The sequence below is a fragment of the Cyprinus carpio genome, chromosome B8 (assembly GCF_018340385.1).
Source record: "Cyprinus carpio isolate SPL01 chromosome B8, ASM1834038v1, whole genome shotgun sequence".
NCBI lineage: Eukaryota > Metazoa > Chordata > Actinopteri > Cypriniformes > Cyprinidae > Cyprinus > Cyprinus carpio.
Window position 1 is genome coordinate 11,356,777 of NC_056604.1, and position 26,897 is coordinate 11,383,673.

General features: G+C 36.1%; 1 protein-coding gene across 1 annotated transcript in view; it reads left to right on the forward strand.

The window, feature by feature from the left end:
* cacna1fb (calcium channel, voltage-dependent, L type, alpha 1F subunit) overlaps positions 1-26,202 on the forward strand; it is a 37,347-nt gene extending 11,145 nt beyond the window's left edge. Inside the window, exons 5-48 of the mRNA XM_042729645.1 lie at positions 1,717-1,862; positions 3,740-3,892; positions 3,980-4,176; positions 4,293-4,396; positions 5,542-5,693; positions 6,901-6,975; positions 7,261-7,342; positions 7,701-7,727; positions 8,957-9,117; positions 9,368-9,593; positions 9,868-10,075; positions 10,348-10,468; positions 10,871-10,946; positions 11,251-11,302; positions 11,385-11,442; positions 11,701-11,803; positions 12,685-12,814; positions 13,302-13,361; positions 13,454-13,560; positions 13,944-14,031; positions 14,511-14,618; positions 14,802-14,854; positions 15,019-15,165; positions 15,264-15,465; positions 16,327-16,485; positions 16,823-16,933; positions 17,104-17,187; positions 17,482-17,610; positions 17,692-17,757; positions 17,935-18,026; positions 18,218-18,377; positions 18,683-18,810; positions 18,897-18,993; positions 19,079-19,181; positions 19,455-19,556; positions 20,678-20,805; positions 21,499-21,618; positions 22,586-22,845; positions 22,948-22,971; positions 23,077-23,199; positions 23,299-23,456; positions 23,597-23,709; positions 24,768-25,115; positions 25,425-26,202. Of these exons, the coding sequence (XP_042585579.1) occupies positions 1,717-1,862; positions 3,740-3,892; positions 3,980-4,176; positions 4,293-4,396; positions 5,542-5,693; positions 6,901-6,975; positions 7,261-7,342; positions 7,701-7,727; positions 8,957-9,117; positions 9,368-9,593; positions 9,868-10,075; positions 10,348-10,468; positions 10,871-10,946; positions 11,251-11,302; positions 11,385-11,442; positions 11,701-11,803; positions 12,685-12,814; positions 13,302-13,361; positions 13,454-13,560; positions 13,944-14,031; positions 14,511-14,618; positions 14,802-14,854; positions 15,019-15,165; positions 15,264-15,465; positions 16,327-16,485; positions 16,823-16,933; positions 17,104-17,187; positions 17,482-17,610; positions 17,692-17,757; positions 17,935-18,026; positions 18,218-18,377; positions 18,683-18,810; positions 18,897-18,993; positions 19,079-19,181; positions 19,455-19,556; positions 20,678-20,805; positions 21,499-21,618; positions 22,586-22,845; positions 22,948-22,971; positions 23,077-23,199; positions 23,299-23,456; positions 23,597-23,709; positions 24,768-25,115; positions 25,425-25,691 (5,608 nt within the window). The 3' untranslated portion in view covers positions 25,692-26,202. The remainder of the gene's footprint in view (positions 1-1,716; positions 1,863-3,739; positions 3,893-3,979; positions 4,177-4,292; positions 4,397-5,541; positions 5,694-6,900; positions 6,976-7,260; positions 7,343-7,700; positions 7,728-8,956; positions 9,118-9,367; positions 9,594-9,867; positions 10,076-10,347; positions 10,469-10,870; positions 10,947-11,250; positions 11,303-11,384; positions 11,443-11,700; positions 11,804-12,684; positions 12,815-13,301; positions 13,362-13,453; positions 13,561-13,943; positions 14,032-14,510; positions 14,619-14,801; positions 14,855-15,018; positions 15,166-15,263; positions 15,466-16,326; positions 16,486-16,822; positions 16,934-17,103; positions 17,188-17,481; positions 17,611-17,691; positions 17,758-17,934; positions 18,027-18,217; positions 18,378-18,682; positions 18,811-18,896; positions 18,994-19,078; positions 19,182-19,454; positions 19,557-20,677; positions 20,806-21,498; positions 21,619-22,585; positions 22,846-22,947; positions 22,972-23,076; positions 23,200-23,298; positions 23,457-23,596; positions 23,710-24,767; positions 25,116-25,424) is intronic.
* The last annotated feature ends 695 nt before the right edge of the window (positions 26,203-26,897 follow it).

The window sequence follows — 26,897 nt, forward strand, 5'->3', positions numbered from 1 at the left end:
TGAAAGCGCAAAGATAGCTGGGATAGGTGCCACAAATATTGTTGCCCAGCCAGCTTCCCTAACACTTCAGTACATTCATTTGGGAATAGAATTTGCTAGTGAGGTTGTATGTTTTCAAACCACTTAAAAGAACCAGTTCATAAGAGTCATTTGTTTGGGAATTGTGTGAAGCTGTATGTTTTTGAATTCCTAAAAAATTGGAATCTGTTCAGACATCAGACTAGTCAAGTCAAGTCAGCTTTATTTAAATAGCGCTTTTAACAATACAGATTGTGTCAAAGCAGCATCACAGTATCAAAATAGGAAACTAATGTGTCAATGCAAAAGGAGAATAGTAAACACTCAATTTTCAGTTAAAGGCAGTTCATCATTGATTCAGTGATTATCATCATCCAGCTCAGATCAGTTTAAACAGTATCTGTGCAATCAAGTCGACGATATCGCTGGAAATGAAGTGTCCAAACCAGCAGGTTGATCCATGTTGCAGCAAAGTTAGATTGTGCAGAGGGCTCATCTGGTTCCGTGGTCTTGCCCCGATGGCCGTCTAGGAGACAAGGTCTTCACTGTGGATCTTTCTCTGGGGCTCATCTAGTTGTCCTGGTCTCCACTGAAATTCAGGGCTGTAGAGGTCGTCTCTAGGTGCTGATCTACCATCTGGGCTGGATACAGACTGGATCTGGTGGCTACAATGACCTCAGAATAAGAACGAAACAGACTAATATTAGCGTAGATGCCATTTTTCTTAAGGGCTAATATGGTCTAGTACGTCCTGGTTTTAGTATGAACTCTAGAACAAAGAACCACCCAGTAAAGTATTACAGTAATCTAACCTTGAGGTCATAAACGCATGAATTAGCATTTCTGCATTTGACTTTGAGAGCATTGGTCGCAATTAAATATATTTTTGAGATGGAAAAATGCAGTTTTACAAATGCTAGAAAGGTGGCTTTCAAAGAAAAGATTGCCATCAAATAGCACACCTAGGTTCCTAACTGATGACGAAGAATTGACAGAGCAGCCATCAAGTGTTAGACAGTGTTCTAGGTTATTACATGTGAAGGTTTTAGGTCTTATAATTAATCAAGTCAACGATATCGCTGGAGACTACACCAGTTACGCTCTTTTATGGACTCATTAAAAACAACCATTTTTAGGAATTGGACTGGGCTGTTTTTTGTTTTATATTCACCTTTGTCATCTCTTATTCATTAGTTTTAGTCAGTTTTACTAAAATGAGTAACATGGCATTTAATTTTGGTCTGTTGGTCTAGTTTTTTTTTTTTATAAGAAAGTAAGTGTGAAATTAAACCGAATATTCAAATGCTCTGAATATTAAATATCATTATAAGATTTAACATATGAAAACTGTCTTTGTTGTAAAACCTAGTCTCCTGCATTCAAATGTTTTTAATCTTCCATTTGACTAATATTTGAGGTTCAGATTTTAAAGTAAGAAGATAATAATTTTACCTTTAATATTACATTATACATTTTATTATTTAATATGTATTTAGTGACCCATATTATAACACAGCTTGTAAGTCGGGAAGAAGGAGGCGGGAACCGGCGAACATTTAAACAAAACTTTAATAATAAAATAAACACAAAAGAGCGCGATAGCCCCTCGACCGTCCTCGCTCCGTTTCCATGGCTCTCGGCCCCACCTGACTCATCACACATATTTATGTATATTTGTTTGTTGTTTGTATTTTGCAGGTTGTTCAGTGTGGTATTAGAGACTGCTACTCATAAATCTGGTGAAACAACTTCCCACACACCGGGGAAACCGGGAGGTCTGGATGTCAAAGCTCTCCGAGCCTTCAGAGTCTTACGACCCCTCAGACTGGTTTCAGGAGTTCCCAGTGAGTTTGTGTTTGTAATAGAAAGAAAATGAAGCAATTAAATTTAATGCATGATTTAATCTGGTTTACATTGCTATGAACTATTCAATGGTATTTTACCCACACAAGAGTGTCACTGTGCTCCTAAGAAGGTATTCTGAGATTTTTTGTATGGAGTGATGTGCTTGTGTGATGCACCAGTGTTTTGAACAGTTACAATATTTGTGCAGTGATCAGAGAGGCTGGTGTAGCCTGACCTCTCTATCGTCATACTTGGGCCTAATGATTCATTCAGCATCCTCACCAATGAGCTTGACTTATGGTTGCAACCAGCAGCTGTGCTGTTTTGCAGTCATTTCAAAATCAGGCCCGCTGACACACGCTCATGAATCATTAGCCCCTTTCACAAAGTAATACCAGTAAATTGCAATAAAATTACCAGAACGACTTTACCGGTAAATTTATAAATGTGTTGCTCACACTGGCAACAATGTTTCATGTTTTTACCAGCAAAGAACCATTCACACATCGGTTTCAAATAATTGGGTCAAAATGTTATGACTGGCCCAGAGTAGATGTCTTAACGTCAGCGCGTTCTGAACTTGTACGTGCTCATACTGGTAATCTACGTTCTGCGTTCACGCAAAGCATCATTCTGGCAATTTACTGGTAATGTTACAACTTCTCATACTCGTAAACTGCCAGAACGAATTTACCAGTATTTTAAAAAAGGTGCTGTTCACACATGATCTCTTAACAGTAATTTACCAGTAAAGTCTGTATGTGTATGTGTGGTCAAAGGGGCTATTGACCAACTAACCAAAAAGCCATTCATTGCTTGTGTCTTTACAATACTAAGGTGATGATTTCAAAGAGCGCTGTCCATGGTGCTGAAAACACAATTACATTAGCTACTGTACTGTACAACAGAGCTCTGGCAAAGCTGGTCAAGATGGCAGAAACCAGGATCATGTAAACCATTGACTTATTCCACCACAGTACATTTTGAAGCTGGTGTGGATCTTTCCTGCCTTCTGGCATGTATGATGGTGTATCTCTCCCTCATGTGCTCACCTGCACGTTAATCCTGGCACTTCTCCCAGTAAGGCAAGGTGACATTGAACGAAGACTCTCCTTGTTCAAATACCCATTACTTTTGCCAGAAAACATATTCATTAAAAATTCTCACTATGTACATATGTAGTGCTATTATGTTCTGGCTGCCATTGTCTTGATTAAGGTAATTATTGATGTTGGTGTCAGTCAATCAATCTTATCAACCACTCAGTCAGTCATTTATATAAAATGTTTGAAAAAATGCTGATACAGATTTTTTTTTTTTATTTTGACGATAGCAAAGATGAGACGAAAAAGATTATTCATGGTGAATTAAGTGACAAGTCACACATATTTTATCAATTCTAAAATAAATTTCAAAAAAAATAAAATAGCACACTAAAATTATACAAAAATGAGAGAAATTAATACTTTTATTTAGCTATGCTGCATTAAATTGCTCAAAAGGGACAATAGCACATTACATTGTTACAAAAATGTCTGTGATTGCTATCGCAGGAATAATTTACATTTTAAAACAGATTAAAACAGAAAACTGTTTTTTTAAATTGTAATAATATTTCACAATATTACTGTATTTGTGAAACTTTTGAACATTTGTGTATATGCCATGTTAGTAATTGAAAAATTGGCCTAAAATAAATAAACATCTCAACGAAATGCTGACTATTTTAAAATACATTATTTGCAAAAATAAAAATACTAAACTGATATAATGGACATAAACAGTAAGAATGGGAATGGTTCTTATGCAAAAATACAGGTTTTGGGTTACAGATTGTGCTCCATTATGATGATTTCTCTGATCTGTGTGTGTGCAGGCCTGCAGATTGTGTTAAACTCCATCATGAAGGCAATGGTTCCCCTGCTGCACATCTCTCTACTTGTTCTCTTTGTCATCATCATCTATGCCATCATCGGATTAGAGCTCTTCATCGGACGAATGCATCGCACCTGCTATTTTATAGGCACAGGTAACTACACACACTCACATAAAATATTTATGTGCATTTTCTGTCACTCTCTGTCTTACTCCATCTGTCTGTATCTTATCTTTCCAGATAATTATGCAGACGATGATCCAGTCCCGTGTGCATATGCGGGTCACGGTCGCCAGTGTGCTGCCAATGGCTCCGAGTGCAGAGGAAAGTGGGATGGACCAAACGGTGGCATCACTAACTTTGATAACTTCTTCTTTGCCATGTTAACAGTGTTCCAGTGCATCACAATGGAAGGCTGGACAGATGTCTTGTACTGGGTAACTACGTAAACTGTGTTTTCAGATTGACTGTAATGGTCCATAATTATCTTTCAAGAAAGTAGTTGTGTATGACACTGATACAGTTGGCTTTGCCTGTGTGTTCTTCTCTGTAGATGAATGATGCAATTGGTTTTGAGCTGCCGTGGGTTTACTTTGTAAGCCTGGTGATCTTTGGATCCTTCTTTGTTCTCAACCTTGTGTTGGGTGTTTTGAGCGGGTGAGTTGATAGGATCGGTATGTTTATGGGCAAGTGTGTACCATTGTAGTTCACTTTTTGTGGCTGACATTGTCCGATACACTTTTTTAAATATCCACAGTGTTGTATTCAGAATATACATTTTATCAGATCAGATTTTCTGGGAATCGAACCCATGACCTTCTTCAAAAGTTTGGGATCGTTGATATGTTTTTGAAGTCTTTGAAGTCTTTTATGCTCACCAATGATCAAAAATACAGAAAAAACAGTAATATTGTAAAATATTATTACAATTTAAAAGAGCTGTTTTTAATATTTTAATATATTTTAAATTGTAATTTATTTCTGTTATGGCAACATATTTAGTTTTTCAGTAGCCATTACTCAATCTTAAATATTTTTGTTAAATATTTTTATTAAGCTTAATTTTGTATTTTATTTTATTTTTTGTGGAAATGGTGATGAATTTTTTTCAGGATTGTTTTATGAATAGAAAGTTCTAATGAACAGCATTTATTTGAATTTTTTAACAGAAATATCTTTCCTGTCACTTTTGCTCAGTTTAATTAATTTATCCTTGCTGCATAAAAGTATTCATTTCTTACTGACTCCAAACTTTTGAATGGTAGTGCACTTATTAATTAATACCTATTTATGATCCACACATTTTTCTACTGACAAATGTAAAAAAAAAAAAAAATAGTGTGCAGTTGATTTTGTTGATTTTTGCCTATTTCTAACCGTAATGTTATTGTTTATCTTTCAGTTTTGACTCTGAAAGCATGAATACCATGATAGATACAGCACATGTAACAATTTATGTATTAAAACACTTAGACAATAACCCAATTAATATTTATGAGCTAAGACTTCTGCATTTCATGACATCATAAACTGTGCATTGTAACTTGTTTGCATGTCTGTGATTGTTTAACAGAGGACAGCAGCAGCAGATATCAGATGTTTTTACTCACCTGAATGGAACAATCCCCAGATGCTGAGAGTAGCAGATTTGCAGAGTTTGATTTCCTGCAGACAACAGAATTCCCCAAAGATTCTGCCTTGTGCTGCTTACCTCTCCGTTAAACAGAGTGTGATAGTCCACACTGTGTATTGTGTGTGTGTGCATTTGTTTTGCTTGTCTAACAGGCCATACTTGTGTGTAGAGAATTCTCTAAGGAGAGAGAGAAGGCGAAAGCTCGCGGAGATTTCCAGAAGCTTCGTGAGAAACAGCAGATGGAGGAGGATCTGTGTGGATATATGGACTGGATCACTCAGGCTGAGGACATTGATGAGTTTGATGAGGACGGGAACAGACGTGAGATCTCTTCCTCTGTTTAACCATCTATACCCCTTTGTCCTCAATATCACTTGTTCATTGTTGTTCACCTGTTTCTCCTATACCAGTTAACCATACAGAGACAATTAACTAAGACAGGGTTTTTGATCGCAAGGGCCTCAAATATATTGATCCCTTTCTGAGGTCCTCCTAACTAAAATGGAATGACAGCTATATAAATTGATGTATAATGACTCATTCACATCATATGAGAAAAGTAGTAAGCATCATATTTTAAGAGTAAGTCCAAAGCAAGTAATTAAAATATTATCTGTTGAAAATTTACTTTTCATGATTTTTTAACCACTATTAATGTTAGATGTAGTGTTTCTTAGTGTTTGAAATTATGCTATGTATATATATATATATATATATATATATATATATATATATATATATATATATATATATATATATATATATATATATATATATATATGTATAGTGCACATTTAATTAAAATGTAATGTAAAAAAATGCACCCTCTAACAAAATGTTTTTGTTTATAGAAATAAAGCTGAAATAATTTAAAATAATAAAACTCAAACTTAAAACATTGGCAACTGAATAAAAAAAGAATACAAATGACTAATAAAAAGGACAAAAAGCATGAAATGAAACCTAAAGTAAAATTAAAATGAAAATGTAAAATAAAATCTATTTAAAATAATAATAAATACTATACTATTATATAAATAATACCAAAATAACTCTGCCCTGGACCCCAAAAGATGAATCATTATTTTTACATCTCTGTTTGGAGTGGCAGAAATTACTCATTTTACCTTTAATTACCCTAGTGAAAATAAATATACTAAAATGTCTTTGAAATACATTTATTTCACGCTAAGTCTAATACAAATACATTTACATATTTATGTACTTAATTAAAATACCCTGCAATTGTACTTTTAGTATACTAAACTGGTATACTTAAAGTCTGTTAAATTGGAACAACTAATTTTGTACTCAATGCACTGTAATTGTGTGGAAGTTGTGCTGAGGTCCAGTTAAAAATATAGTGAACTGAGTACCCAATATACATTAAACATCTCGTCTCACTATTGATGTTTGAGGTAAAGATTTCCCCACCCACCACCTGCTTTTCCATCTGTTCTGTTTCTCATTTTGATCTATTCCATGTCTCTCACTCTTCTTCTCTCTGGATCTTTCAATCTCCCCTCAGGTGTGACCTTGCGTGACCTAGCTGATAAGAAGAGGGGGAAATTCGGCTGGTTCAGCCACTCAAACGAAACCCACGGTATGGCCAATCAGAACGAGACACATGACCCCTCCACTCCCCCGCTGTTCTATATATAGTCCCACACAACTTTGTCTGGTCTAATTGTGTAATTTACATCTGGGGCTAGAAATCCCATCTCTCGGTTGGACCCATTATTAAGTGCTTTGACCCTATTTCAGAGAGATTGCTTGTCTCCAAAACTGTGTCAGTGTGTGGCAGACATTATTCTTTCTCTTTGTCGCTCATATACCTATCCTTTTCTGTGTATCTTTCACTCTCTTCCTGTTTTTTCACATGCTATAGCAAGTCTTCCAGCCAGTGAAACTGCCTCTGAGAACACTGAAAACATAGATGAGGAACACACAGATTGTTGTGCTGCTTGCTGGTAATAATATACGCACACATACATACCCACTATAATTAGAAACAGCATAACACACAACATTTGTCATTGCGTTGTCCTGCCGGCTTACTAATGGAAGTTGTTATCAGCCATAATGGAGTGTCATCCCTTAATTTCTCAGTTGCGGTTCATTATGTTCTCTTTTCTTTGTATTGTTTGTGCTCTTGCAAGTCAGTTCATTACTCTGGGTTTCTTTGGCTGTCTTTGTTTCAGTATCTGAACTGGATCTTTGTTAAGCACAATGCATCAAAGTGCACATTTTGCCAATTGCTCTGTGTTGTGCTTGTCTTTGAGCTCATTGTCGTTTTGTTTTGTTTTGTTCACTGTCCTTTGACTTCAGCGCTCACATTACGAAGATCCCGTGCTGGTAAGTCATTGTGAGGACAAACTAATAGTTCGGGGTCCGTCTACTGGATATATAGACTTTACTTTAGAAAATACACTGTATTTTTTTTTTCTTTTTTCTAGTTTAAAGCATAAATCTAGCTAAATTTAGTTTATGCTTAGAAGTTGTATAAAACAATGCAGAAAACAATGCAAAAATGTCAAACTTTAGTTTACCTAAAAATGAAAATTAGCTAAAAAGTTACTCACCCTCATGACATCCAAGATGTAGATAAGTTTATTTCTTCATCAGAACAGATTTGGAGAAATTTAGCATTACATCACTTGCTCACCAAGTGAGAATCCTATGCAGTGAATGGGTGCCGTCAGAATGAGTGTTCAAACATTTATATAAGATATATTCATTGGTGAGCATGTGATGTTACATAAAACTTCTCCAAATCTGTTCTGATGAAGAAACAAACTCATCTACATCTTGGATGACCTGAGGGTGAGTAAAATTTCAGCAAATTTTCATTTTTGGGTGAACTATTCCTTAAATAAACTTAAAGGGATAGTTCACCCAAAAATGAAAATTTTGTCATCATTTACTTACCTTCAAGTTATTCCAAACCTGTATGAGTTTCTTTTTTCTGTTAAACTCAAAAGAAGACATTTTGGAGAATATGGTCAATCAAACAGTTTTTGGTCCCCATTGACTTCCATATTATGGAAAAAATACTATGGAAGTCAATGGGGAGCATTAACGCTTTTGTTCTTCAAAATACCTTCTTTATTGTTCAATAGAAACAATAAACTTATACAGGGATGAAACAACTTGAGGGTTAGTTAATGATGACAGGATTTTCAGTTTTGGGTGAAGATATATTCTCTTAAAACTAGTCTTATGGACTTAAAGTGCATTTCTATTGTTTTAAAGATATTTAGATATTTTATTCTGGCAGAAAGGACAAAAATATGGATTATGTAAATGATTTTTTGCAATACATGCCCTCTAAAATTGCTTTGATCACATGTTTCATGACTTTTATATTATTACATTATATATAACAAAATCTATAAGGGATTAGTATTTTTTTGTTTGTGTGTGTGTTTGCTTTAGTTTGTGGGGTTTTTTTTTTTTTTTTTTGTTTTTTTTTTTTTTTTTTTTTTTTTTTTTTGTCTTAGTATTTTTTGTTTTTTGTGCCCTAACCCTCTCAAACAAATCTATAAGGGATTAGTATTTTTTTGTTTGTGTGTGTGTTTGCTTAGTCGTGCCCTGCGCCGCTGGAACCGTTGCATTCGTAGAAACTGTCGTACAGCAGTGAAATCTGTGACGTTCTATTGGTTAGTGCTGATCCTAGTCTTCCTCAACACTGCTCTCAGTGCCTCTGAACATTATAACCAACCAGACTGGCTCACTGACGTTCAGGGTATGTAGGTGTTTCCAAACATCACCTTACTGACATGACATGTGCACTGTCCCACAGCATTGGCCACACGTTTGATTTATTTATAGAATGTTATTAGCTGTTGTTTTCTTACTTATGTGTCTTTCATAAGGTTTAAAGAAGGAGTCCATCATGGTGTTACCAATAACCTATAGTGCATGTTGACAAAAAAGGTCGGACTGTAATTACATCTGTTTATCTGCTTCTCTTTCTTTTTCTGTCTCTCTCATAGACATTGCCAATAAGGTTCTCCTCTCACTGTTCACAGTGGAGATGTTGTTGAAAATGTACAGTCTGGGGTTGCAGGCATATTTTGTGGCATTTTTCAACCGTTTTGACTGTTTTGTCGTGTGCGGCGGGATTCTGGAGACAGTTCTTGTGGAGATGGAGATCATGCCACCTCTCGGCATCTCAGTGTTGCGCTGTGTCCGCCTGCTTCGGATCTTCAAAGTCACACGGTACTCAGGCCTCTTAAACAATTTTTTAACTCATGAAAAATCCTTTAAAAAGAAATTGAATAGTATATATAGTTTTATTTTCTCTTATATTTTTTTAGGTTTCTAATGTTTGCAACCCTGTGTAATTTAGAGCATGTCTAAAAACAATGTGTGATTTTCTTATTTTCTACAAGAAAACATTAATTCTCTGGTGCCTTTGTTTTGTTCCTGTTGTTTCTCTCTTTACTCATCACTTTTCCGCCCTGCTAATTCTTGCCCCACTTGTCCTCCTCAGCCATTGGACGGCTTTGTCCAATCTGGTGGCCTCTCTACTGAATTCAATGAAGTCCATTGCCTCCCTGCTGCTGTTGCTCTTCCTCTTCCTCATCATCTTCGCTCTGCTTGGCATGCAGTTATTTGGAGGGAAGTTCAACTTTGACGAGACGCAGACCAAGAGAAGCACCTTTGATTCCTTCCCTCAGGCCCTGCTAACCTGCTTTCAGGTAAACTCCACTACAACAGTCAAAACATTATATTCTGTTATTTAATAAGCAGAAATGTTCCTAATCATATTATTTACGAATTAAAAAAATATAAATAATTAAAAATGTGAAATTTACAATGTCTTTTTCAAAGAAAGGTGATGCTTTTAAAGTATAAAGTTCTGTTCAAAGGTTAAGAAAGTTAAGAATCCTAAGAAAGTCAGTGTTTTAAATTTTTGTATAGCTGAGCTATTAAGCTTTTTTTGCTAAATGTAGGCCTTTTTTCTCTACAGATTTTAACAGGTGAAGACTGGAATGTAGTCATGTATGATGGTATCATGGCATATGGAGGCCCGGTTTTCCCTGGAATGATCGTCTGTCTTTACTTTGTGATTTTGTTCATTTGTGGTAACTGTATCCTTTTCTGTCTGAAACCAATTTTTATTGGCTTATTATGCTTTCATTTTGTTTATCTGATATCATCAACAAAACGCCAACACTTTTATTCATTTATATTAATTATATTTATTAACAAAGCAACACTGCATACTAGGTACAGAATACATTTGATTGATTAATGCATTCCCTGGGAATCGAACCCACAGCCTTTGCGTTGTTAGTGTGATACATCAATGCAGTTGTGTACTAGTTTTCAACTTTATACTATTTCAGCAACTGGCGTCATTGTTCACTGATTAAAAAGCAAACTTATCTTACAGTCCCTACTGCAAATCCTGATTTCTGGTTTGTTGTTGTTTTTTGTCGTTTGTCATCTTTCTGTTTGTGTTTTTGTTGGGTCTTAACTGCTGCTCTCTGATATCCTACTGAACGTCTTCTTGGCCATCGCTGTTGACAACTTAGCAGGAGGGGATGGAGACAATAAAAAGAATGAGTGTGTTTTTAGATAATTCCAGAGCATATTACAAAATCTTAACTCATCTGTCTTTCTAAATATGACAGCACACACATTTACTATTCTTAAACATACACAGTAATTAGAATTAAGATTCTTTCATTAAAGCAAAAGGCAGATAAACCAAACACTTAAAGTTTATTTTTCATTTTAACATTTTACTGAAATTACGCTGATAATGATTTATTTGAGAAAAATCCAAAATAGAAGCATTTTCACCCACTGTTCTGTATATTCAAAAACAAATCAAAATTCTGACATGCGATTCTGTTGATCCTGACAGAGAAAAAAAAGAGGGAGAGGGTGAAGGTGAAGGAGAGAATGCAGAGGTGAAGGTATGGAAATCAAACTCCTCTCTCTTTGTTGTTGTTGAACAATTATCACACTGAGGTCTTTCTTTCATTCTGTTTTCCACAGGTGGACATTGATGATGAGTACGAGGAAGAGGAGGAGCCTGAAGAGGGAGATGATGAAGGTAAAGTGCACAAAAACAGCATATTGCTTTGGAACAGTTTGTTTATTCTGAAAAGTTTTGTAGTGATTTAGAAGACATTTGTGACCATAATTCCTCATCTTACAGCACACACAGTCCCTCTTCCTTAGTGTCGTGAGGTTTAGTGTTGGCTACTCAAGGACACAGTGGTGATAGAGCTAGATTGTGATCTCATTAACTCAGTTTCTCAGTGTATCACTCCTTCTCTCTTTCTTTCTTTCTGTTTTTCTCTGCTTGAAGAAGGGAAAACTCAGCTCAATGTTGCTGACTTTGCTCCTCCTAAAGAGAAAGTTCTACCAATCCCAGAGGGCAGTGCGTTCTTCTGCCTCAGCAAGACCAACCCGTGAGTGTGCACTTTAAACCACTCACAGACAGTGCTTGACCATTTAAAGAGATAGTTTTCCCTAAAAAAATTAAATTCTGCCATAATTTACTTGTGTCATTTAAATGCATCATTCAGTCATGCATTCATTCCAAACATGTTTGACTTACTTCCTTCCCTGGAACACAAAGGAAATATTTTGAGAAATTTTGTTTTGTGCTTTTTTTTTTATCCATACAATGGAAGAAAAAGGTCATCAAAACTGTTTGGTTACACTCTTCAAAATATCTTCTTTTGTGTAGAAGAAAATAGGTCATACAGGCTTGGAATGTCTTGAGGGTTATTGTTGACAATACATTTTTGGCTGAACTATTTGATTAATTCTTTGTTACTATGATTATATTTTTCTTTATATAAAACATTTTCTACAAGTATTCCACAACTATTTCAGAATACTTTTGGGGAGAAAAATAGCACTCACTCACTTAAACATGGAAACTGTGTTTTTGTTCCTCACATTTTCATTTCAGTGTGTTAACACTAGTTCTGGAGTTTCCACTGCTTGCAAACACAATCACAAAATCTGGAATTATTTGAAATGTCATTTAGATTTCAAGTAACTTCATTTGGGATGCAACTCATATATAACATAATTCAAATTGCACTCACTCAAATAGTGACTTATGTGTCATTCACTATGTACTTGTTAGTTGGTGATTTTGAACACAACATATTCTTGCATATTCATGATTGTGTAAAATGCCTCAGTGTTTTATGTTTCCTCATGCACCTCATGAGTTGAGCAACCTGGAGAATAAACTAAAAATCAAAAAGTAATTTTAAATTTTGGACGATGTTGACAACACACAGCTAACCACAGTTCTCTTTGTGTCTCCCTCCAGAATAAGGGTGGGCTGCCATACCCTGATCCACCACCACATCTTCACTAATCTCATCCTGGTCTTCATCATTCTCAGCAGCATTTCTCTGGCTGCGGAGGATCCAATCAGAGCTCACTCCTTCAGGAACAATGTGAGTTTCCTGCTCACACACAAGCAGCATCATAAATAGTTATTTACTGCAGCTGTCCTGATTGGCATGTTGGAGGAGCTCTTCAGTGCCAGCTGTGGAACGCCATCCTTCAATCAGCTGGCTGTCAAACACGCACACACACACACACATAAACATATAGCTTAACATGATTTACCTTTAAGTAGGACATGTTTTTGGATCAGCATCCTTGTTAGTACTGGAACAACATGGGATCAACCAATCAGAATTGAGATTTGGAGTCAGAACTGGGGCCAAGGGCTTGAATAACATGGTTATCAATAAGAAATTATAGTGAGGGTTCAGACCATGATTGCTTGGTACAAATTTTAAACAACAATGGATGCTCCAGGAATGTGTCCTACTTGTTTAAATCGCATATACACAAACAAATCTGTCACCGAACATCAATCATACCAGTGAAATGTAATTTTTCATATCAGGGGAACTGATTTATTTCTCTCTACAGGTGTTAGGTTATGCCGATTATGCTTTCACTTCTATATTCACTGTGGAGATCTTACTGAAGGTACCGATCAATCAATCAAATGCTTTTGTAAAATGTTGCTACACTGAAATGTCCTTACCTTTCTTCAAATTTCCCTTCCTTTTTCTCTGCAGATGACAGTGCATGGCGCATTCCTCCATAAGGGTTCCTTCTGTAGAAACTGGTTTAATTTGTTGGATCTTTTGGTGGTCAGTGTGTCTCTGGTCTCATTCTTCTTACAGTAAGTCTACTACACTCATATAGATATCAAAAGATGTCTGTTCATAATTTCTGTGAGTTATCTGATGTATGTAGATGTGTACGTGTATGTGTATGCATCGCCCTCTGGTGGATAAATGAAGATGGTTCCTCTTTGAATGCAATGCAAATGTGAAAATAAATAAATGAATCGAAATCTTATGGCCCAAATGCTTTCAACTGTTCATTTACATATTTATAGTATTTACCTTGGTGCATAACTGTATGAAAAAGTGGAATACCTGCGTTCATTGATGGTGTGAAAGGGGTAATTAAGAGACATTGAAGAAGAAATGAAGATCAGTCAATGCTTTTTGAGTCCACACGTACAAAGTCAAACCTCTCTTGCTTTTTTCTCTCTCTTAGTTCGAGTGCCATCTCTGTAGTGAAGATCCTAAGGGTGCTCAGAGTTCTGAGGCCTCTTCGAGCAATCAACAGAGCCAAAGGACTCAAGGTAAGCTTTTAGTGTGTTTGTGCCTGTGCTTTATTTTGCAAACGTTTTAAAGGCATGTATATATGCAATTAGCCAATTATGACAATATTTCTGTCAATTATAACTTAACTCTTTCCTTTTCTTTGCCCGAAAAACCTCCTTTCTCTTCATATTTACATACTCTAATCTTTAATAATTGGAAAAGTTTGTGCTCTGTAAGTTTCTTTTTTTTTTCAGGGTTATTTGATAGATAGAAAATTCAAAAGAACAAAATGTATTTGAAATGGAAGTATTTTATAATATACATCTTTACTGTTACTTTTTATCAATTTAATGCATCCTTGCTTAATTTAAATAAATAAATAAATAAATAAAACAAACTTACTGACCCCATACTTTTGAATGGTATTATAATTCATATTTACAGAATTGTTTGAGTGCTTCTCTGTCATTGTTATTGTGGAAACTCCATTACTCTCTCTCTCTGTGTGTGTGTGTAGCATGTGGTACAGTGTGTGTTTGTGGCTATAAGGACCATCGGGAACATCATGATCGTCACCACCCTACTTCAGTTCATGTTTGCCTGCATCGGTGTTCAGCTTTTCAAGGTTAAACTTGCACACACACACACACACACACACACACACACACACACACACACACACACACACACACACACAAAGTCTGTCTACAACATCTTGTGCTCTCACAAGTTTAACATTAGCATTTACTGTATATACTAATGTGTACTAATGTATTTTTTATTGCATCATTACTGTTGTATTTTGTAGGGTAAATTTTATCGTTGCACAGATGAAGCTAAAAACACTCCAGAACAGTGCAAGTATGTCATATTTCAGCATCTGTCATTCCTGTTTAATTCTGTTCTTACATTAACAACATCTGTGTGCCTTTGGTCAACATGTGTGCTTATGTGTCATGAGTGGTTTATGTGTACATCCATTTGTGCCTACAGATTGTTTGTGTGTGTGTTTGTTTGTGACACAGGGGCACATTTGTGGTGTATAAAGACGGAGATGTGAGTCATCCAATGGTGAGAGAGAGGATCTGGATCAACAGCGACTTCAACTTCGATAATGTACTGATGGGAATGATGGCCCTGTTTACAGTCTCCACGTTTGAGGGTTGGCCAGCGTGAGTCTGTTCCTCTGACATCTTCCTCCATATGTCACTGAAGGTCACCATGACCATGTTTACACAACATGCTCCACATTCTGTTTTTCCTCATTCAGGCTGCTCTACAAAGCCATTGATGCCAATGCAGAGAACCATGGCCCCATTTACAACTACCGCGTGGAGATCTCTATATTCTTCATCGTCTACATAATCATCATCGCCTTCTTCATGATGAACATCAATTTTCACTTTTCCATCATCACTTTCCGCGAACAAGGAGAGGCTGAGTTCAAGAACTGTGAGCTGGACAAAAATCAGGTTGGACAGAAGACTATTTTAAAGAATATTTTAAATGTTTCAGTCTTCGCAACCAGTTTTACCTCTGTAATGTGACATACTATTGTTAAAAATTTTGGGGTCAGTATGATTTATTGATTTATTTAGCAAAGATGCATGAATTTGGTTAAATATGACAATATAATGTTACAAAAGATTGCTATTTCAAATACATGCTGTTCTTATCCATTTATTCCATTTATCAAAGCATCCAAAAAATGAATCATAGTTTCCACAAAAATATCAAGCAGCACAACTGTTTTCAACATTAATAATAAGAATAAATGTTTTTTGAGCATCAACTTAGCGTATTAGATTTCTGAAGGATCATGTGACACTGACACTTATATTCAATAAGATTTTTTTGTTTTTATACATCGGAAACTGATTGGATGGTGTAAAGTGGGTGTTTCAGAACGAAATGGAGTCAAAACAAATACAAGTTTGAATTGCAGCTTATGTGTAATCAGCAAAAAATGGAGGAAGAACAAGTTTGATCTCAGTTTGCCAAGATTGGGCTACTTTAACACTGTTGCCCTGAGTTGTTTTTCATGTCCGAGGGTTGAAGTGACACCAATAACGCAATATTTAGCCCCTGAAATGCTAATTTTATTGGGGAACCCCACCAAAAATGTGTATTATACCCCCCAGAACGCGAATGGACTAGTACTGGGCTAGTTGTGAGTTGCATTTCTCAAATTGCTTCTTTTGAATAACATGCACAGATACATCTTTCATAATAAGATCTGAAATAAGTATATAAGATTTCATGTTGACTTTTCATTTTAAATAATAGCCAGCTCAAGTTCTCACATTATGTCTCCTCTTTTTTGTTACTTACAGAGACAGTGTGTGGAATACGCCCTAAAAGCCCAGCCACTGAAGCTGTACATCCCCAAAAACCCAGTTCAGTACAAGTTCTGGTCTATAATCAACTCCACAGGCTTTGAGTACATCATGTTTGTGCTGATTCTCCTCAACACCATTACTCTGGCTGTGCAGGTAAACAGCTGAGTCTGAAAAGCCTTACAAAAGCTGTATAATCAGCATGTAGAACCACAGACATAGACATTTTAGTCTATTTTTGGTATTGTGAATCTGAGCTTATATGAGCATACTTAAAATCCAACATGAACCTTGAGGCCAGTGTTAAAATAGTATTGCGTAGCAACATTTTAGAGAGAACTCAGTTACACTGATACATAAGGCCTCTATAAATTGACATAAATCTAAACATATATTGGTCAATAAAGTAGAAGGATCAAGACCAAATGATTTGAGGCTGATAATGAGTTAAATGCTGAATGTAGAATCATGCTCTTTCTGGATTCTTCCACAGCACTATGACCAGTCAAAACTTTTTAGTTACGTGATGGACATCCTCAATATGGTTTTCACCGGCCTTTTCACTGTGGAGATGCTCATTAAACTGATGGCTCTCAGACTCAGGGTCAGTCCTTTCACTTGATGTGATATGTGTTTGCTTGCTATAAAGTATCCTGTCGATAAAGTTACTGATATATTGTCTTAAATCATTTAAACGCTTCTCAAACCATCTTGAACTTTTTAAGTATGTTGTTCTTAATATCTGCATGATGTTCTTTTTTTTTCATTCTGCAGCATTACTTTATCGATGCATGGAATTCCTTTGATGCTCTGATTGTGGTGGGAAGTGTGGTAGATATTGTGGTTACAGAGTTCAGCGTGAGTTCCTCTTTTACTTATGCAATCAACAGGATTGAAATAGATACGGTTCTATAAGACAGTATAAACTAGCACAGCTTTCTTTGCATCTTGTGTGGTTCATGTTAAATTCAGTGGTAATTTGTTTAATATTATTTTTTTTTTTCAACAAATATCACTTTAGTCTTATTATATTCTAGTAATGATTATATTAGTGTTTAATGCAGACATAAGCTCACAAATATTGCATGTAAAAATCAGAATCGCATTGTATGTGTCCTGTAAGAAAAAAATTCTCCTTTATTTTCTCCTTAGAGCTCAGAGGACAGCTCTCGTGTATCCATAACTTTCTTCCGTCTGTTTCGTGTAATGCGATTGGTTAAGTTGCTCAGCAAGGGAGAGGGCATTCGTACCCTGCTCTGGACTTTTGTGAAATCACTCCAGGTCAGAAGACAATGATTTCTAAAACATTTTTCATATTTTGAGCAAATGTTGTGGTCTGTTACAGTTCTTGTTGTCCCTCAGGCCCTGCCGTATGTTGCTCTTCTGATCGCTATGATCTTCTTCATCTATGCTGTAATTGGAATGCAGGTAATTGGAGGCTGGGAAAATGTATATATCTTTTGATCATTATTGTTTTATATTTTACTCTTTTTTTTTTGCTATATTTTTAGTATATACTATATCTATTTTTTTTTTTAAAGAAACAGAGTTTTTTATGAACACAACTGATCAGTTAAAAAAAATAATTAATGCTCTATTCATAAGACATTTGGAAAGATCGCCATGGCGGACCACACACAAATCAACAGGAACAACAATTTTCAGTCTTTTCCACAGGCTGTGCTGCTACTTTTCAGGTGAGAGAGTGTGTTTTTCTGTTAATCACAGAACAGTAGAGCAAGGTGCCAGCAACATCAAGTTCATGGATTTGATTCCCAGGAAATGCATGAACATGTTAAAAATGTTTACCTTGAATGCAGTGTAAGTTGTTTTGGATAAAAGCGTCTGTCAAATGCATAAATGTAATGTATGTGCTCTTCATGTGCAGGTGTGCAACGGGTGAAGCGTGGCAGGAGATCATGTTGGCCAGTCTTCCAGGAAAGCGCTGTGACCCAGAGTCAGACTATGAGCCCGGGGAAGAATTCACATGCGGCAGCAACTTTGCTATTGTCTACTTTATCAGTTTCTTTATGCTCTGCGCCTTCCTGGTAAATGTTGTTGTTTATTAAATTAACTTGCCCTTGATAGCTTTAGTCATTCAGTTTCATTTTGACTGCATAATTTCCCAGCTTTTATTAAGAATTAAAATACCTAATGATTTTTTTTGTTTTGTTCTTAACTTGTGTAATTTTTAAAGAACATTTTTACATTTTAACATTTAATTTTTTCTTCTTACAAAACTATAAATAAATATTTGTACAGTGATCATTATGCAGGGCATTCTTGCCTTATGTTGTCTGAAATGTTTTCAGTGTGATTTGCATAGCGAAATGCAACTGTTGTGCTTTTTCAGATTATTAATCTGTTTGTTGCCGTCATCATGGACAACTTTGACTACCTGACGCGTGATTGGTCAATTCTTGGACCACATCATTTAGATGAATTTAAGAGGATCTGGTCGGAATATGATCCTGAGGCCAAGTAAGATTATCAGTCTCTCTCTAATGCTTTTTTTTATTATTTATTTAAAAAAATTGAGTCTAATTAAATGTGTGTTTGTTTTCCAGGGGTCGTATAAAGCATTTGGATGTAGTGGCTTTGCTCAGGACAATCCAGCCGCCACTTGGATTTGGGAAGCTCTGTCCTCATCGAGTGGCCTGCAAGGTACAGACAAACAAAATCCATTTGGTTTGTTCTTCTTCCATTTCTTTCTCTCTTACTACAGTATATCTCTCTATTTTTTTGTCAGAGGCTGGTTGCCATGAACATGCCACTAAACAGTGATGGTACAGTCACCTTCAATGCCACCCTGTTCGCCCTGGTCAGAACTGCTCTGAAAATCAAAACTGAAGGTCAGTATGGGCGTCCACACAAACACACACACACCCTCTGCATACTCATCCGCTTCACCTCTCTATTTGAGCTACTTCACCTCTCTTCACCATTTTTCTTTTCAAATAAAACTTCACTGAAATCAACCACATACAACCATATACTGTAGGTTACCATGCAGAATAATTATATGCAGTTAAGCTTTTTGAGAATGAATGAGACAATATGTGTGTAAAAGGACATGGTCTTAGGTAGCTGTATAAGCTGATGTGGCTGCAATGTGTTATTCTCAGGGAACCCTGATCAAGAGAACGAAGAGTTGAGAATCATCATTAAGAAGATCTGGAAGAGAATGAAGCCCAAAATATTGGATGAGGTTATTCCACCCTCTGCTGGTGAGTGGATCATATTGATTTACTTCTTTAAAGGGGTGGTTGATTGCGATTTCACTTTATTAATGTTAGTTAGTGTGTAATGTTGCTGTTTGAGCATAAACAATATCTGCAAAGTTGTGGCGCTGAAAGTTCAGTGCAAATGGAGATATTGTCTTTTAAAATTCTAGTAGTTTAATGCCTGCATAAACGGCTCGTAGGGACTACAACGAGTTACTTCCTCGTGGGACAAACCCCACCCCCAGGAACATGCAACAAAGAGGGCGAGGCCATGCTGTGCTGCTTTAGAGAAGAGGAAGAAAAATAGGGTGCATGTAAAAATCTATTCATATATGAATCGCGATTCTGTCTTCTAGCGATTCTAATGGATTCACAAGTTTCAAAATCAATGTTCTAAACCAACGGTTCTCAGTCCTGTTCCCTGCGTCACCCTGCTCTGCACACACTCTGCATCTCTCATATAATGAACTGTTCCATTTATACACTTATTTTCACATAGCTATGAGAAGCGTTATACATGGTTATACATTGGCTCCCTTTTAATTCACAAGTGTGAATTTGAACAGAATTGTGAATTTTAATCGGAATAACAGGAGGAATTTACTGAATTGCAAAATTATGATATATTACCAAATTACATAAGAATAGATAGTTTAGGTAATCTTTATAAGGCATCTGTCTTATAAATCTTCCTTTTGAAGACTTTGTAGTAAATTATTCTGGCAATGTATCAGGGAATGAAATGCTCTTCCATCATGGTCTATAAAATGAAAGTTAATTTATTATATATAATGACCTATATATAGGTATATGAAATGTACGTTTTTGTACGGGTTTTTTGGCATTTCATTCAGTGAATATTAATATCCAATGTTTCAGGAAATGGTGTATATGTGAAAACATATTAATGAGTAACTTATACTGACAAATGAAATATAGTAATACATACAATATGTAATATCGTAAAATTTACATTTATTTATAATTTCATATTTTTGTGTTTAGTTTTCTGCCTCAGCTCATATTTAACTGGCATTTAAAAGACATCCTCAATTCAGTTCTGAATGCTGTTTCAGAACATTCGCTTTTGCATTTGCAACATTCTATGTTGGTTCTTTTTACAGAGGAAGAAGTGACTGTGGGTAAATTCTATGCCACATTCTTGATCCAGGACTATTTTAGGAAGTTCCGGAAAAGGAAAGAGAAAGTGGGTCTGGAAGATTCAGAGAATGGTAACCCTTCAGCTCTACAGGTAGATCTCTATCCCAGCTTCTGCATTTTACTTCTGTTGAGTCATTTCCAACATATCTGGACACAACAATAGCATTGCATTTGCTAAATCACACATTTTATGCAAAGTGTTCCGCAATTGCCATAATTCATCAAGACTTGCTTCAACTCCATTTCATCATTTAACAGACAGCTTAGATTTGATAGGTTGATGATATCAGGTTTTCTACAATTTCAACATATGGTTTGCAACACAGGTGAGACTTAAACCCACAATTCCCTGCTCCAAAGGCTGATGCCTTATCCATTAGGCCATTGGGCCTTCTTGCAAATTTGATAGTCTCAGTAATAGTAAGCACATGCCTTGATAACATTACATGCTTTTTACATTTTTCTCTTCTAACCTTACTTGGTTTTAAATTACCAACCGTTATGTTTACAGCCTCAGTCCTTCTCATATGATCTCAGCAAATTCATCAAGCAGGACTGCAGTTTCAACTTATATTTTCTGTTGCAACACAAATTTTGTAGTTTGTGACCCAGGTGGGACTCGAACCCACAATCCTCAGCTCCGAAGGCTGATGCCTTATCCATTATTGACCAACATTTAGTGGTTTCTAATTTGTTTTCATGTATTTTCTTTTGTGTTTTTGGTGATTTGTTGAGCTGCATATATACTGTGATGCCTGTCTCTTTCCGCGTGCATCTGTGTCAGGCAGGGCTGCGAACTCTGCAGGACCTTGGGCCAGAAATGAGACTGGCCATGAACGAAGATCTGGAGGAGGAAGAGGAGGGTCTGGAGGAGGAGCAAGAGGAGGATTATGCTCGTTATAAGGTGCCTATCAACTTGGACTATCAATATTATTTTGGAGCACAATTTAATTACTCTATTTTTCAATCAATTAACTGAATCACACTGAATTCATCTTATAAATTTGCTGAATAGAAAACAGTCCATTATATCCAAATAGTCAGAGACAGAAGGATTAGATAATTATTCAGAGTAATGAGGCACTTGAGACGAATGGTAATTTGAATATAAATGGAAGTTAAGGCTTAGGGGTTTGTGGTGTAGGTGTAGATGTTGTGCTTTGGTTGGTGAAATGCTCATGAAATGGCACTATGGCATTCCCTTCCCTTAGCATTCATCATATATCTAGATGCATACTGTACTTTGTTTACACGTCAATCATAGATTGCATGATTGCTAATAGTTGCTTTCCTTACTTAAAGTGCACCACTTATAATGTAAGTTGAGTAATGATTAGTAGTAATTTTTGCAGCACACTTTTTAAAGTGTTGTGAGTACTTGCATTGTTAGCAATGTGACCAAAAGACTCACAACCCAGATGGGACTTGAACCCACAATCCCCAGCTCCGGAGGCCATTTCTTTATCCATTAGGCCAATGCGCTTCAGCTTGCTCTTGTTTTTGTATAGGTTCAGCCACAAACAAATTCTTACATAGTCTTTAGTGTCACATGATCCATCAGAAATCATTCTAATATGCTGATTTTGTGCCAAGAAACATTTCTTATTATTGCAACCAGAACGCAAATAGAATGTTTAAAAGAACAACATTTATTTGAAATTGAAATCTTTTGTAACATTATAAATCTCTTTGCTGTCACTACTGACTAATTTAATGTGATGTTTTTTAAATATAATTGTAAATATAATTTATAAATATATATCATTTTAAAAAACTGGCTATGATTTGGAGTGTTTTGTCATTGCATTACATATATTTTAATACAATATTCTGTTTTTTTTTCTTTCTCTCTCAAATTGCTGTCCTCTTAGAACGAAAATGGCTATGCAGGCCACGCTGAGCCCTCAAGCAAAAGCCGGCGCTCCTCTTTGGCCACTTCTCCCAGCGGTACTCCTGTTCCTGTCTCAGAAGAAGGCATCTTGAATGGGGGACTGGGACGTAGGAGCTCCTTAGCAAAAACACAGAACGGGAATGGTGCTCTGGAACACGAGAATTTCAGAAGAAGAGACAGCATGCGTTCCTCCTTTCATTACCAGCACAAGAACGGTTTGATTGACCAGCTGCCTAGGAGGTAAATCAAGTTGTTTCCACTGCATTTATTTATATTATACCTCATATTAATGATGTAATTTATTGGTCATTTATTTTACATACTGTTTTGTTTGTTTGATAGATCATCATACTACAAATACCCAAGGTAAGCATTCAGCATAGTCTGCAGCAACACCCTTACCCTTCTCTGTTCCTGTCTGCTGTTTTCTCAGTCTCCTGCTGACTGCAGGTTTCCTCTTTTCTCCCATAGGAGGGACTCCAGGGACAGATTCTCCTCTCCGCTATCTCGGCGAGAGGAAGGCGGTGAGTACCCTGGAGAGCAGCGCTTCTATGGAAAAGATGAGGACAGTGAGAGTGTCATCTCTAGAGAAAGGTACTCATAAAGTTTTGCCTGTGCCTGAATGAATAAATTCATATTTGGAAGCTGATTAACTTTGTGGATTATAATACATCAAATCTTTTTCGTCCTCAGGCATGGTTATCCAGAGGACAGCACAATGTTCCCTGCACATAGAGACATGTATGATGGACACTCTATGAGACACCCTGTCTACGGTAATCATTATGGAAACAGTTATGGTGAAGGCAGGAGGACAGCACGGAGACGCCTGCTGCCTGCAACGCCTACTGGTAAAATCATCAATTGTGATATATTTATTTAGGAATTATTATTTATAATATTGTGTGTATGTAATAAAGGGTTTTACTTAACCTGTATAAGTTAATCTGTACATTTCACTGCTTTGCGTTATTTTTTGTCCATTTCTCAGGGAGAAAGGCTTCATTTAACATACAGTGTTTAAGAAGGCAAGGTAGCAGCGATGATCTGCCCATCCCGGGAACGTACCATCAGAACTCCCCACCCTGCAGAGCACGTTCACAGGTAATGTTACAATATATAATTTTTTGTCCATGACACACTATCAGATGTGTTGGTTAAACTTTATTTTAAGGTGTCATTGTTACAGTGTAATTATACATTTAAGTACTGAGTAATATTAGTTAACTACATGTACTTATTATATGGTTAGGGTTAGGTTCAGGGTTTGGCTTAGGGTTACCTTCATGTAATTATGCGCAATTAATTGTAATTATAATAGTAAGTACATGTAATATGTGTAATAAGGACACCTTAAAATAAAGTGTTAGCAATGTTTTCTTTTTGTTTTTACATCTTCTCCAATGTTACAATTACATAATTTTCATAATGCACATACTATAGTATTTAGCTACACACAGATTTTATTTATTTATTATATTGTATAGATTTTTTATTCACTGAATGAGGTGGCATGGATTATAAAATAAAACATTTAAAAAAAATTGGTTGCACTTTATTTTACATAAAGATCACATTAAAACTTTTTTGCATTTCTAATGCATTTGGTTTTATAGTTTTACCCTTTTCCCAGACCTAGTCTTTCAATTGAAATATTAATTAAATAAGAATTATTTTAACATCTATGAAAACAAACAAACTGCTAAATAAATGTATATATCTTAATATACATTGTGTAGGGTTTTTATATATTACATATTATGTCTCGTATATCAGTCTCAGGTATGTGCTTCGCTAGCACTGTTTAGTAAATAAATTTTTAAAAAGGTTTATTAGGGGCTAAATTGTTGTGATAATATGTCACCATATGTGAAAATATTTTATTTTTATGTATTTAGGATGCATAAAATGTTAATTGTGAAATTAGTCTTAGCAGACAAATTAAACACGCTTGAAAAGGATTTTATTTTCCAAAAGGCCTAAACTTGCAACTTGCCTGTAGTTGAAGAAACACCTTATCTTCACACAGTTCACAGTTCCTGATTGTAAATTGCTTTTTATAACTGAAGTGACCCCCTTGAATATTAACGAGTCACAACATTATGAAAGTGAGGTTGAACAGAACCTATCTGACTCAGTCTGTTTCTTTCTCTCCCTCTTAGGGATACAGCAGCTACGATTCTCGTCACAGCAGCGCTAGATCATCCACGGGTTCAACAGCATCCTGGGCAAACACCGGCCCTCAACGGGGTCGTCTCCTTTACGCTCCCCTTATCCTGGTAGAGGAGGAGGGAGCAGGAGGGGCTGGAAGTGTAGGCATCTGGGACAAAAAGGCCGGTGCCTATGGAGTGCCTGCGTCGGTTCGGCATTCCAGTTCGGGATGGTATTCAGGACCCTCTACGGGTGGAGGAGGGCAGCCATATAGAGCCTACACCAGCCTCAGAGTCCCCACCCAACTCAGTCCTCACTACAGTGAGAAGAGAGGCAGCGCTGACAGTCTTGTAGAAGCGGTAGGAGCAGAGAAACACTAGAGCATGAGAGCAACATTGCGATTATAACAAAATAACATTATGGACACATTACAGCTTGACTACATCAATATTACAGTAACATTATAACATGTTACAACTAAAACAACATTAAGGCAACCTCAAGGGAACATTACAGAAACATTACTATATTTGCTTAGTAAATCGAAGTTAAAAAAATCTTACAGACCACGGTAAGAGTGAGTGGTTATACTGTACAGTATGTCATCTGAGTTTGACATGTATAGGGCCATTAGTCACTCCAGATCTTTCTCATTTTGCCTTCCTCAGGTCTTGATCTCTGAGGGTTTGGGATTGTATGCCAAGGACCCAAAATTTGTAGCCTTTGCCAAGCGTGAGATTGCAGATGCTTGTCACATGACCATAGATGAGATGGAAAGTGCTGCAAGTGATCTCCTGAGTCGTGGGGGCTCAGGGGAGAGTCAAGGCTTCCTGAACCACACAGACATGGGACCCATTTACAGTGACGAGGAGCCCATCAGGAGCCACGAGGAAGAGGAACTGGCTGATGAGATGACTTGTGTTACATCTTTCTGAATAACAGAAAAAGAGCTAATCTGGAAGTCAGTGGGTGGAGCAACAGAATCCTGACTGACCAATCCCATTGTTCATGCTGCTCTGAGTCAAAGAAAGACGCTGCTGAGAATGGTGGTTTAGTTCTGAAATACTGTGACCAGTTCTTACTCAGTTTGTGAAAGAGACCAGCTCCAGTTTACCCTGTCAACATGGCAGTTTTAAATTCTTTAAATTCAGGTCTCTGAAAGGACTCGTTTTATAAACAGCTTATCTTGTTGAACATTTTATATATGTAAATGTATTTTTACTCCATCATTCTTATGTTTGTGTGTTTATTTTTAAGCGTCATTTACAGAGGGATTCTCCTACCTAAAATATAAACAGTATTTTAAATTATTCAAATAATTTAAGAACTTTAATATATAATTGAAATATTAACACTTTTAATCATTTTACAGGTTTGTCTCGCATTTTGTGTATATGTGTTTTTTTTTTCTTTTCAGTTTTCCATGATAGGCTCCAGTATTGATCAACCTTCAATAAATATTCATTCATTACTTAAATTAAATCCAAAATAAAAATAAATTTAAAAAAAAAAAAATATATTGGAACAAAAAGCACACTGTTAAGGAGAAACAAATTACTTGTGTCACACTTCACATAGCCTACAAAAAAATAAAAAACAATAAAATAAAAAATTTTTCATTTTGTAATTAAAATTACATATTACAATTATAATTACATATTTATTCCAGTTTTATACAGTACATGTGGTGATTTTGAAATGCTGTTGATATGCCTAGCCACTTTAGTCTTGTCAGATTCCTTTTACTGATCATACCCAAAGAACAGCCACAGAAACAGTGATCTATTCAGAAGAACACTGTGCCCTATTCATGGGTCTCATGCAGTAAAAATAAAAATTACTGAACATTTTCTAAAAATAAATGACCACAGATTTCAGATGTGAACTTGTCGGTCATACCACATCTTTATGTAATCCCCAGCATTTGCTCCCTTCCCTAACAATCTTACTTCATTAGTGTTAATATACAGAACAATATTAATATAACCACTTCACATGGACTATTATAATAACTAAAGATTTATATGTGGAATTGAATGAGAGTTTATTACATTCTGAATTATGTTTGTAAACAAATATAAAGATGAAATGTTTCCACTCATTGCAATCTGTCATTTTTATAATATCATGGAGAATCATGG